Source organism: Halichoeres trimaculatus, unplaced genomic scaffold, assembly GCF_033239565.1.
Source record: "Halichoeres trimaculatus isolate MK-OKI-2021-1 unplaced genomic scaffold, fHalTri1.1 fHalTri1_scaffold_1, whole genome shotgun sequence".
NCBI classification, from domain to species: domain Eukaryota; kingdom Metazoa; phylum Chordata; class Actinopteri; order Labriformes; family Labridae; genus Halichoeres; species Halichoeres trimaculatus.
The window spans coordinates 20,880,326-20,893,633 of NW_027437179.1; the positions used below are offsets into that span (position 1 = coordinate 20,880,326).

Consider the following 13,308-nt stretch of genomic DNA (forward strand, 5'->3'; position numbering starts at 1 on the left):
GATTGGAACATTTCTTATTTATTCTCAACAGGAACTGGTTTTCAATTCCCATCCCTACCACCCACAGTCCAAAAACAGACTTTTTTGGTTGATTGGTGACCTTGTATTTCCTGAAGTTATTAAAGTAAGTACAGATAATTGAATATGTTATGTTAGCCTTGTGATTAATTTGACACCAGTCCAGGTTGTACCCTGCCTCTTGTCCAATCTAGACTGGCTCCAGACCCTAATAAACCCAGAACGGCATAGGCAGTATAGTTGGCTGATGGACGACGGATGGATGGAAAAACCTGAATCGACATAAATCTTGACAGAGGCAGGCCGTGTCTTGTCATCTGTGGAATGCCATTATTTCTGACAGGGCAGTTTTCACAATGAGCTCTCTAAAAAGTGTAGGTTGTGTGTGTTAGTGTGCACTCTCACAAATGTGTACATGAATGGGCAACTCCATCCAAGAATATAGAAAATTAATCTGATGTATTCTTTAGTGAGGTATTTTAACTGATTTTCTAAATATTAAGCAACTATCAATTAACTCCTGGTTTGTTTCCATGATATTGACCCTATGGAGTAACTCTATAATGCTTTTTGTGCATGTGTAAGCAGTGTTATATCCTGATGTCTTCTAAAAGTATCGTTCATGGAGACTCCTTAATCCAAAATATTTTCAAAACACTTTTTTCAGCAGCATACTGTTAAACAGTTCATCTGAAAACCCAGCATTAGTTCAGGTAAATTAAATATCAGTACAAAAATCAGATGCATAAATTCTAATGGTATTGGCTGCCTGTTCAGTGATTAGGACTTACATCAGTTTTGATTTCAGGCAGGTTCCCAACCTGACAAATCTACTTAAGAGGTATTTCAGGTCTGCTTTTAAGAAAACACCACAAAAAATATCAAATTAAAGATAATCAACTGATTGAAAACAAGAAAAGAACAGAACAGAGGGAGACACAGGGAGGAATTTTATTGTCAAGCAAACAGGACTCCAGGCAGTGCACCTTACTTGAAGCTATGACTGAATATGACTGAATCTCATCTCTTTGAACTGTTTCTTTACAGCAGTTTCAGCACAAGAAGTTCAGCATTGTCACTGTTAATTTGTGTCCTGTCACTGTTATTTCACTATTAATTTCATTGTTGTCCTTTTTTTTAGTGAACTTTAGGATAACGTGACAACAGTGCTTCAAGTTGGTAAAATGAGATGCAGCAGCAGCAGCAGAGGAAAACTTGGAGAACAGCACCACCTGCTGGCTAATGAACTGTGGTACATTTGTGACAGACAGTGACTCAATTCAAACAGAATAACTTGCACGTTTTCAGAAACCATGCAGGCACATGCATTCCACAAAGACCCATTCATTAGCACCTCTTTATTAAAGACCTCTAAAGGAAAGTTGCGTTTACACCTCTTACAGCAGAAACTTCTTTTCAGTGAAGGAAAGTCAAGGAATGAATCTTTAACGTAATGGAGAGAAAAGCAAGGTAAACTCTTTTTTTAATCTCCAAGGCCCAAATCATAAATTTGTGAAGATGTTGGAATCATCACTCCTCTGCCACAGCTTCCTCCTCCACCTGCTCCTGCTCCTTCTTCTCCTCAGCTGCTGGTTCCTCAGCTGCTGGCTCCTCAGCCACTGCCTGAGGCTGCTCCTGCTTCTCCTCCTTTTCCTCCACTTCCTCCTTCTTCTCCTCGCTCTTGATCACCACAGTTTCTGTCTTGGTGACTGTGGTGCTCTTCACTGTGGCGCCCTCTAGAGCTGCATTGGAGCCACTGCTGACCCTGGCTCCACCGAAAGAGCTGCTGACGTAGGACGGTGTGCGGGAGCTTTCAAGACCGTAGGCGCTGTAGTTCATAGCTGCATGTTCAGGAGTAGAAAGCTTTTATTATGAAATATTGCAGTTGTAAAGGAAAAAAAATTAAAAGCATGGGTTGACATCATAGACTGTATAAAACATGGACGTAGTTTCGCCGACATCACCCGTCTGTTTCTGAAACGGAAAATGAAGCACCTGGGCGCCTGTCTGTCACGTGACCATCAGCTGTGCCTCTTATTGGGGGAGCTCGCGATCTTAATATCCTCTGATATTAACGGCCGAGTTAGGAAAAAACTTCACCCCCATACAGTGAGTGCCGGTAGTAAAATTGGCGATGCACATAGGAGACATTTTTTTGAACCAGGCTGTAAATAGGTTAATTTCTGCTTTGAATATGGCTTTTTTTTTTTTTTTGGCTTGGTGTGTATGTGACTTCCGGTACTTCGGGAGCCAGCCTCAAGCGATGGCTTGAGAAACGGCAGATTTTAGCACTTCCTTTCAGCATTGTCTCATTTTCTTAGACAGGAGGTTGCCCCTTGGTAGATATTAAAAATTTAAGTCTGCACTTCTGTTTTAAAACATCTGAACATCTTTTATTATATGTTGTGGTTAGGACGTATTTTTACATGACTTCTGAGAGATTTTCAGCCAATGATGGTCTTGGAAGCACTCATGACTCCTGATTCTGGTCTATTCTTTGCGGTTTAACTGTTATGCATCAGCAAATGTAGGACATTTCCTTTGATTTTAAACATCTATTTTCAAGAATTCATGGTTAGCCAGAGCATTTAACACAAGTTATTACCTGACCATGTTGGAGGCATGATTCTGAGGGGTTAAAACCTCATGGCAACATAGTTGATCCTCATAAGCCAAAGAAATGCAATTAACATGGTCATAGAGATATTGTCAACTTGATCGGGTTTGTGTTGTTTTGCCCAGTCATAAGAGGAAAACTGTGAACAAATAGTTGTATGGATTAAAAGAAATTCTGGCTTGCCCTCTCTGCACTGACAATCACCTGCTTTGAACATCATCCCTTACTTGAGTGCTTGTTATGCCTCATTAAGTGTTTTAAATTGTGCAGAAATGCAATAAATATGGCTGTAAAATTAATTAATGGTCAATTTGAATGATGAGAAAATTAGATACATAGAAGGTAAAACAGCTTTTTCACCCCAGACAGTTACTATTGCGTAATGTGACTTGTCTAATCAGACGTTTATGGCTTGCTCTCATTGACACTTTGCAAGTGTCAATGAGAGAAAGCCATATATAGCGTCTTCTGCTGGGCAAAACAGTAAAATCACTTTTTCAAGCCCCTATCTAGATCACAAGGAGTTTGTTTCTTAAATTGCTGCATAAAATTAGAATCCTGCAACTCAGTCTACACTGAGTGTAAAATGTTTAGTATAGCTAAGTGTGTTTTTGTCTACAATGTTGCCTGTTCGATGGTGTAATACTTGGGTGGATAAAGAGCTTACATGTTGACTTGGAAACAGTGGTCTTGATTCCTGTTGCCAACCTGTAATAAAAGGAGCAAGCAGACCAGAATGAGTTACATAAAGTAAAGTAAGACATTTCTCTCTCTCTCTCTTTAGGTTATCACTTGAGTGATATGACAATAAAATCTAACCTGTCCTCCTCTCCCTCCAGCAGTTTCCTGTAGGTGGCGATCTCAATGTCCAGAGCAAGTTTCACATTCATCAGCTCCTGGTACTGACGGACTTGGAGGGCCATGTCCTGCTTGGCTCTCTGCAGAGCTTCCTCCAACTGTCTGATACGGAGTTTAGCGTCCTTCACTGCTATCTCCCCTCGCTCCTCTGCCTCTGCAATCTGAGCCTCAAGGTTGTTTCGCTGAGAGCAGAGAAAGAGAAGAAAACTGAGGTCATTTACAAACATTTGATAACTTATAAAAAGGTTAAACAAAAATCAAAGAAACCCAATTTCTACTGCGTGATGGTTTTCATCATTCATTACCTGTGCTTTGACCATGTCGATTTCAGACTGGAGCCTCAGTATCCTGCGGTTCATGTCAGCGATCTCAGCCTTGGTTGTCTTTAGGTCATCACCACATCTTCCTGCTGACAGCTGCATCTCAGCATACTAAAACAGGCAAGGACCAGGACATGAACATACAACATGTTAACCAGGTGTTATTAACCCTTTCATGGATATCTGATGCCATAAAAGATGTTGAAATGTTGTTGTTGTTAAAAGAATAAATAGCGCAACATTATAATCACAACCTGATTCAACAAGTTCCCCATTTCTGCAGCAGCACAAGTCTTAAGCTATGAATGCGTGAAGGTGTAAACTGACAGAAGTTGTTGCAAGACAACAAGACTTACCAAGATACTTACTGCACATACTACCCCCTCCCAATACCAAAGTCATTCCATGTTACAAGTGCAGCTTAGAGAAAAACGTGCTCTCACCTTGTTTTGGTACCATGACTCTGCCTCGGCTCTGCTCCTGTTTGCAATGTCTTCATACTGAGCTCGCACTTCAGCAACAATGGCATCCATGTCCAGGTTGCGGCTGTTGTCCATTTCCACAACAACAGAAGTGTCCTTTATCTGGCCCTGCAGCTCCTGAATTTCCTACAAAGACAGATACAGAAATAACACAATAGCTGAATAAAACATTGACCTCAAAACATCTACCTCTTTGTTTAAAACTGAAAAATCTATTCATTTTTTTTCCATTTTCGTGAGTAAAATAAGTTTATTACTGCTTCAAAGATCTGCCTCAGGAACTCGATCTCATCAGAGAGTCCGTCCAGTTTGGCCTCCAGCTCCACTTTCATCATATAAGCTGCATCAGTGTCCTGCAGAAGAAAAGACCGTAGTGTGAATTATTACTTTCGCAGGTGGCACTGTCATGAGAAGTCCAGGCACAAACATGCACCGTGAGAGCAAGACCTGCATGAAGGCAAATCATTGTTCAGAGACCAGTAACGTTTAACAATAGCTTTACATACAGACCTTCTTGGCAAGGACAAAGTTGTTCTCACACTCATTTCGCTTGTTGATCTCTTCCTCATACCTGAAACAAAGACAAAAAGAAGCTGTTTACCAAAACAAATCTTAATCTTTGATTTGTTTAAAACCTAGAGTCTATTATCTTGTCCACATAAAAACTCATTCATTATTAAAAAAAGAAGAAGAAAGAAAGAAATGTATATATCAAGTGCAGGCCTTTTTTTAAACACTCCTCAACAGGAAGAACGGGCTGTAACACAACACTGTCATGTTTTCATCATTGAGGCTCATATGGGTCTGTGGTAACATCAAGCTTGTTACACATTCAGCAGAAATGCACATCAAGGTGAGTCTCAGCCATGGGAAATAAATGGCCCTTCACCCACTAGATGCTCCACTCTCCACTTCATACAGTTCAGTCAGACAACTCACGTTTGAATTGTTTATTTAGCAGCAAATATATTTTATGTTTGGCGTCCAGGCTCCGGCCTCATCACCCCTCACAATAAATTTACATGGTGACATTGAGGAGTGATGAGCAAAACATACTGAACATAATCCCCCACCGGAGCCTGCAGGTGGTTGCTGGGGTGGTGGTGGGGGCAAAGAAACATGCAGCATTACAAACGCAGGGCAGCCAAGACATTGACAGGCAGAGAGGGATGAGAGACTCCCGGTTTAAATAGACCGCCCAATTGAGAGAGTGTGATTGCAAGATGGTTATGACGTGTGAGACACGTGGTATGTGTATAGCAGTGCTGCTCGAGTTGACTGCCTGAACTAGCTCACGGGCTCGCCCCATTTAAAAAAAAGGCTTGAGAAAATTCCTGTGAGGCTCTGTCTTCTCATCTATGCTGCTGAGCACACAGTGTACTTTTTTGATAGTAAAGTGCTGCCCCCTGTTGCTGGCAGTGAAAAGAGTGACACTTGTTAGACTGAAAATAGAGAGTGAAAATACAGTTGTATGTCAAAACTGATGAAGTACAAGATGAGACAGTGACAGTATTTGTTGGAGTATGACTTTGACGACAATGTTTCTATTGCATGACAAATTCTACATTCAATTTAAATTGACATTAAAACTGCAATTAGGACGATTTTGATCACATTATTGTGGAAAAATAATGTTCTTGTCATACCTCAAAATAAAGATAAATCAATAAAAATAAAAACAAATTTTCCATCATTCTAGCCCAGGCCCCCCTTTTTTTTCTCCCATTAAAACGAGCATTGCACCTTGCATGAAAAGGTATGTAAAAACCACTCACAGTCATCCAACTATACCATGGCATCTATCAGATGATTTTAGCACCAGAGCAGCACAGAGGGGGGATTCTCCAGCTTGTAACTGCAGCACTGAGCCACCCTGTCTCTTGTATTTGCCCCTGTAAATCTTCCATGTCATCCGGTTAAAGCTGATGCACATTTAGGAGAGCAGTATCCAAGACAACTCTAGAACCTGCACAAGGCATTTAGTAGTGGACTGCTTTGGAGGCATACTGAGATCCATGCCTCCCTTTTTCTTTGGTTAGGTGTTGTTCTTTCATGACACACTCACTCTTTGCTTGCTCTGGTTGACTTTGAACTGCTCCAGATTACAGACACTAGATACAGTCAACATGTTGTTTCATTTTAACTTTTACTTTTAAAAAAATGGATGAGGAATCTTTGGAAAAAGTTGAATCTAATAAATGGGTTTCACTGCTGTAATCGAAATCTAAAAGAACTGATGTGTCTCAGTCGGGTGGAATAATTGAATTTTACATGACTACCTTCAAAACTGTAATTAATGTTTGGTGAAAATACCAGTTTTGTTTGCACTTGTGTGACTGAAAACAAAACCTATAAGAGAGTGAACCAGAGACTTCAGAGTGTGTGTGTGTGTGTGTGGGCTTGTAAGTATGGGTGACTACTTTAGTACACAAGTAGTCGTTTGATCCCTGTTGATAAACAAATATGATAATAGGTGTTTTAATGGAGGGTTATAATGTGACAGTGGAGCTTAAAATCCTCTATCCACTCACTTGTTTTTGTAGTCCTCCACCAGACCCGTCATATTGTGCAGGTCAGATTCAAGCTTGACTTTTTCATGTCCCAGGTTGTCAAGCTGCTTACGCAAGTTGGCAATATAGGCCTCAAACATGGCATCAATGTTGGAGCGGGACGTGGTCTGTTCTTGCACAAGTTTCCACTTGGTCTCGAGCATTTTGTTCTGCTGTTCTAGGAAGCGAACCTGCAGGCAGACAGGACAGGATGAGTTAAAGACTGTACAAAAACATGATGGGTGAAAAAGCAGGGGTGTGTTAAAGGGGTGTCCCCATCTTGAAACTATTATTGGGATTTGGTGCAACAGGCCAGTTGTATTTTTTGCTCCATTTCAGTGTTTCACGTTTACTAGTACTAGTACTGGTGGTTTCTTTTTTTTCTAAACATTTTCTTTTTGAGTCCTCTGAGTTTCAGGAATAGAAATTTTGTAAAGGAAAAAAAACACTTTTGTTCTTTAAAGAAGTTTTTTGTTGTTTGTTTTTGTTTTTGTTTGTTTAATTCAATGCCCCTACAGGGACAAAGCAGTACCTTTTTTCCAGTGTAAAATACCAGATATACATGATGTTCTACAGCACCAATATCAACATCAATCTTGTTCTTAACCAGCTAGAAGTAGAAATACTTAGCTAGATCTAGTATTCAGTTTCTAGTTTAAAACTTACTTGTCCTATCTGTTTGCCCCTCCATTTGTCAAGGTTTTACCATAAAAATCACCTATCAACATTAGACTTTTTTTTGCTCACAGTTGTCATTGTCTCCTATTTTACGTTTCAACAAGTGCGTTTTGGGGAAAACACACACTTAACAGACTAGGCTCCTCTCAAGTTAAGATAAACAAAACAATATCTTTATAAGGTGATGATCGTATAAACATACTTATGAGTACATTCTATATCTTCAATCATTTTTAGCTAAATGATGTTTGGTACACACTGTACCTTTAAGATAAAAAGCTACACACAGGAATACATCACAAAGATAACAAACTGTTCATGGCAAAGACTAGATTTCCAGGGGTCAATGGGGATTTGAGCACCAATGACTCAGACTTGGACTTGATCTTAAGCACTGGCCTTATTTGGACTTTTAAGGTGAAGAGGAAAACTACAGCTTGTTTGTGGAGTTTTTTTTTTTTTTTTGTAAAAGTTTTTACTTTAACTAATTATAACTTCAGATTGTAGAGAGGTAGGGTTTGTATATTCACCTGCCATGATAATCAGCAACGGTTCAACAGTTCTTGCAAGGATGCTTCATGGGGAGCCACAAATTTTATGATAGAAACAGGAATCAAACTTGGATTTAAATTATTTTTAACTATGACTTGGACTTGAACTGAAGACTTGACCGGAACTCTAAGTTCTGTGACTTAACTACAACACAGTTTTGGATGTATGTGTCCACATCTACTTGTTCTTCTCTTGCACAAGTAAGTGCTCCGGTTGAGCCACCAAAAAGACAGTGAACTGTTGATTTGTCCAGGCTAATAAATGTCCAGTGGGATGTAAATCATGTAGACAGACAAAAAAAATGCCTGTATGAAAGGGTGGAAGTGACTCCAAAACATGAATGGATTAACTTTGTTTGCTGATGGACAAAGAATGACAAAAGATCAACTCCAAGAAAAATGACTAATTGAACTTCTCCCACCTCTAAAAAGCTCAAAAAGTCACATCAATTATTCCTCGCTCAACCAGAACCCATTGTGCCACATTGTAACATAAAGGAGCACACTGTCTCCCACTTGAGACACAGTTTGCTCCTTTTACAGCCCCTCTTTTCAGTGTCCTGGCCTTGGGCGGGGTCCTGCTAACACTCCGCAAACATGATGGGAGACAAATAGCTCTGCATATGTGTGCACCATATCTCTACGGTATGTGAGGTGCTTTGTTTTTGAATTAGTGCCAGCGTGATTGATTAACAGCTTGACTTCCAGGGTGAACCTCTGAAACAAAAAGGTAAGGATGGGCTGATAAGTAAAGAATCTGATCGATCTCAGGTAAAGAGGAGGGGAAGCTTCTGTCTGATAAGATAGCTCTTTCAGACATTTCAGTAATCTCTTTTATAGCATCTCCATTACAATGACTTGTACTACTGAAGACAAAATTGCTTTCCTGGTTGTTTTACAGCCTCATAAAGTGAATAAAGTGCACATTACTGATAGTTTTAGATAGATAGTGATCTACTCCACTTGGTATTTGCCAAGCTTGTCTTGTGCAAACCTTTGGCTGACCACTCCCACCCTTGTATCATGTGTCTTGTATTTTTACAGTGGGTATGTGTTTGAGCTCATATCTAAAACAACATTTTACATCATACTTTGCAAAAGCAGCAACCAAGAAGACATCCAGCAGTTTTTTCCTCTTTCATAACCACTTTCTGTGGGATTGTGCTCACACTCAGACTTCATCTTCAAACACAATTGTTCTTTTCATCCCAGCCCTCTCTGTAGTCTAGATCCAGGTGTGTCCTCTTATCTATACTCTGTGATCTTACCAAACAGAAAACATGTGTAGAAGTTGAACCGTCATTCAAAGCAGCTCCATAGAATAACTGCTCTGAGCTCTCTGCATGTGGTCAGAGTTTTTCTTTAGTTTTTCTCAATTGTGAACTCAGATCTCTTTTACCTAGAGCTGTTTTGGCATGCAGTGAGCTAATTTCCTGAAAGTTTCCTGCAGTACTTTAGTACTCTGTTTTGAATTTGATGGGTTCATCCCAAATAATAGAAACAAAAAGGAACATCAGACACTAAATCTTATGATGTAAAATATTGTTTGTCTCTTGTGATGCTTTCAATTCAACATTCAGTTACTTTTTTATCACTAGCTGAAGGCAAAAATGTTGAACTCTCCAGTCTTACACTGACTGACCTTGTCGATGAATGATGCAAAGCGGTTGTTCAGGGTCTTGATCTGATCCTTCTCCTCTGTGCGGATTGCCTGGATGGTGGGGTCAATCTCCAAGTTCAGGGGGGCCAGCAGGCTCTTGTTCACAGTCACAGCAGTGATGGGGGCCACCATTTCATTGGCCATACCACCTCCCATCCCTCCACCAAAGCCCATGTAACCAAACTCTACCCCACCTCCTCTTTGTCCAGACCCTCCAGCAACATAACCACCAACCACTTTAAATCCCCCTGCACCTACAGCTGCACCACTGCTGCCCACTCCTCCATAGGAACTGCGGACAGCATAGCTCTGTCTGCCACTGCCCACTCCTCTGCCCCCGTAGCCGGAGAAGGAGCGACTGCTAAAGCCCTGGGAGGGGCCCCTGGAAGAGGATACAGTGGAGAAAGTGGTGGTCTTCACAGCCCTGACAGACATGGTCACAGAGGTGGTGTGAGAGGAGGAGAGACTCTGCTGAGGAGAGGAGAGTCAGGCAGATAGACCCTCCCTGGTCCATGGTGCTATTTATCAGAGCAGGGGAGGGACCCTGCTGAGGTGTGATTGGCTGTCGTCCTCAGCAGGGGGAGTGAGGGCTGAAGAGGTGGGGGTATGAGGGAATGTCGTGTTACACATTTATTACACACTTGGAAAGACAACTTGAATTACATAACAGCCAGTGTGCCAGTTTCTATAAAACTACTGCAGAAAAACTGAAAGTCTGTTTGAGTTTTGTCCACCAACTACACTTTTATGAAAAGGCACTTTCAAAGTTATAACCTGACATTACCTTTTATCAAAGTAACAAGCACTCTTTGCCTGTTACAACAACTAAAATGTAAAATTCTTCAAATAATCCCATAGACACTCATTGTTGCCTGCACACATGAGCAGCACTAGAATATGAAGTCAAACCTTGGGTATAATGAACAGGCGCATCGTTTTATGACCCTTTCTGCTTTACAACACTTCTCATGAGGGTGACATATTGCAGAGTTAATTATGCTTGCCCAGTGTGAGGTGCTTTATGCATTTGTGGGCAGTGACTGTATGTCTCACAGTCATGGCAGAACCAAATTTACCCTCTGAATACATTCCACTATCTGCAGTAGTATTGATATTGTCAATAAAGTCTATTTTGAGAATGTAAATTGCAAGAAAATACTAGAATCTAGCAATAGGATGTTAAAAAGGTTGTTAGTTAAACAGACCATTACTGGTATGTCATCTAAAACTTCAAAGTGAAAGGCTGGATTTAAAGTCTGGGTATTGCACAATTACAAGGTGCAGTGTGCTGGATGTGTATGTTATCAGCTGTGATCAATAGACCAAACCATGCAATGAGCACAGACACACAAAACACACTCTCAGACATAAAGAGTAACTATTGATAGACATTCCTTCCATATCAGCAGGGTGGGTTAACTACAAATCTATCTTTTTTCCCCAATAAAAGCCCAACCTTGGTCTTAAAAAGTTCTGCCTGATCATAAAATTGAAAAGATCATGTTAAAATTGCAAATAAAAGCTAGCTCAATTATCTTGCTTGAGTGCAGCAAAGGTAGCCCTTAGCTAGATAACTTAATGAACATTCTTGAAAACCCAGTCCCTTACAAAATTAACCATAATCACATGAAGATTAAGAACTAGAAAAGCACTTAGAGAGCGCAGACCTCCATCAAGCATATTGTGATTGTCACACAACTCTTTAGTCCTACTTTAATGTTATACTCCCTTTCAGCAGACTGTCAGCTACAATATGGTGTTAGTTGCAGATTTGTACAATGATTTGTTACCTGACTGTGTTGAAAATAATGATGACCCAGTACATATTTCATATTCTGGATCTTAGTATCCAGAATATTGCCAGGATGTGGATTGTACTGTTACATCTGTCTGAAATATCATGACCTTGTCTTGTATTGTTTTAAAATGCAATCTAACCATTTATTGTGGAGTAATATGCACATATAGTGAACATGGCTCTATCTCACAATGATAAAGAACCCTTTAAAAAAATCCTAGATCCAGATCACCTTCAAAATTTAATCACTTCTTTCTTATCCCATTTTGAATACATTCATTTATTCATTCATTTTCTAAACCACTTATCCTGTTCAGGGTCGCGGGTGGCTGGAGCCTATCCCAGCTGTCATTGGGTGAGAGGCGGAGCACACCCTGGACTGGTCGCCAGTCAATCCCAGGGCTGACACATAGACAGACATTCACACACTCACTCACACCAAGGAACAATTTAGAGTGCTCAATTCACCTGGTGAGCATGTTTTTTGACTGTGGGAGGAAGCCGGAGTACCCAGAAAGAACCCACGCACAAGGGAGAACATGCAAACTTCACACAGAAAGGCCCATCGGCCAAGCTGGGAATTGAACTGGTGACCTTCTTGCTGTGAGGCTGCAGCACTAACTGTTCCCACCATGCAGCCCCCCCCCCCCCCCCCCCCCCCCCTTTGAATATTTCCTAAAAATTTCATCAAGATCTCTTAGTCACTTTTTGAGTTAAATTGTTTAGAGACAGGCACACAAACTCTCCCAAAAACATAACCTCCTTGGCGGAGGTAATAAATGTGCTAAGATTGAAAATAAGGGCTAGCTAGACAGATGAACAGTTGGTTTAGTAGCTAGCTAGCTAGCTAGCTAGCTAGATAGATAGAAAGAAAGATAGATAGATAGATAGATAGATAGATAGATAGATAGATAGATAGATAGATAGATAGATAGATAGATAGATAGATAGATAGATAGATAGATAGATAGATAGATAGATAGATAGATGGATAATTTTTAATCACTCTGTAGACAAGGACTGGTATACTGTTGGTAGTTTCATAAAATGTTGCCTCACTCTTATCAAAATGAACCCACTTGCTCCCTGCCAGTCTTTTCACCACACCTCCCCTCCTTTGTTTCCAGGTTTTACATGGTCATGAGAAAACAAAAACTTCACTTACCAGCTAATGAAAAGAGCCAAATCCCCAGGTTCTGTTCTGTGTGGAAACTAAATGGGACTTGGCAGACAGGGACATGTTGTGGAAAGTACATCTTAACAACCAGAGAGGGACTTTCGGGCTTTAGACCAATGAAAAAAATGCACATTTAGGCTTGGCTTGTCTCTAACAGTGACGTGACTCTTCACAATGGGGCTGCTGTGCTAAACTTGGAGGGAGCCATATATGTACAAGTGGACCTGTTTTAGTTGTTTAATTTAGTCAACCTTTCAGACAAATGCTACTAGTGATGAACAGAGCCTATTTATTCCACTCTACCCAACTCGGACATGACTAAAGTTGCCTTTCTCCTCCTTCTGATAAGACTTTCTCTCATTCTTTCTGCATGATGGAACAAAAGTGGTAATTTAAGCAGCTAGCCCCCTGACCTGAAGTCTCTTAAGAGGCCAGTGATGTTTGGGGTTTGTATGAAGCTGCTATATGACACATTGAGTCAGGAATGTGCTGAGAAGGACACGTACATGCTACAAGACAGGAGGGAGGGTGGGTGAGTGAGTGCGGGATATGAAGAGACAATTATCAGAGATAAGACAGAAACCCATTGGAAAAACTTTA

General features: G+C 40.6%; 1 protein-coding gene across 1 annotated transcript; it reads right to left on the bottom strand.

Annotated features, from left to right (window-relative positions):
• Positions 1-955: 955 nt before the first annotated feature.
• Positions 956-10,279, bottom strand: LOC141795933 (keratin, type II cytoskeletal 8-like). The gene is made up of 9 exons (XM_074676723.1): positions 9,716-10,279; positions 6,827-7,035; positions 4,806-4,866; positions 4,553-4,648; positions 4,257-4,421; positions 3,799-3,924; positions 3,455-3,675; positions 3,303-3,343; positions 956-1,859 (listed from the first exon to the last, which is right to left on the bottom strand). The coding sequence occupies exons 1-9, from the start codon at positions 10,166-10,168 to the stop codon at positions 1,549-1,551; spliced, it is 1,683 nt and encodes a 560-aa protein (XP_074532824.1). The 5' UTR covers positions 10,169-10,279; the 3' UTR covers positions 956-1,548.
• Between the last annotated feature and the right edge of the window lie 3,029 nt (positions 10,280-13,308).

Excerpts from the sequence above, each read along its gene's own strand:
- LOC141795933 (XM_074676723.1), bottom strand. The coding sequence starts at position 10,168 with ATGTCTGTCAGGGCTGTGAAGACCACCACTTTCTCCACTGTATCCTCT. Across the intron at positions 4,867-6,826 it reads GTGGAGGACTACAAAAACAA|GTATGAGGAAGAGATCAACA; the intron begins GTGAGTGGATAG and ends TCTTTGTTTCAG. Across the intron at positions 3,925-4,256 it reads AGTCATGGTACCAAAACAAG|TATGCTGAGATGCAGCTGTC; the intron begins GTGAGAGCACGT and ends TGCCTGTTTTAG.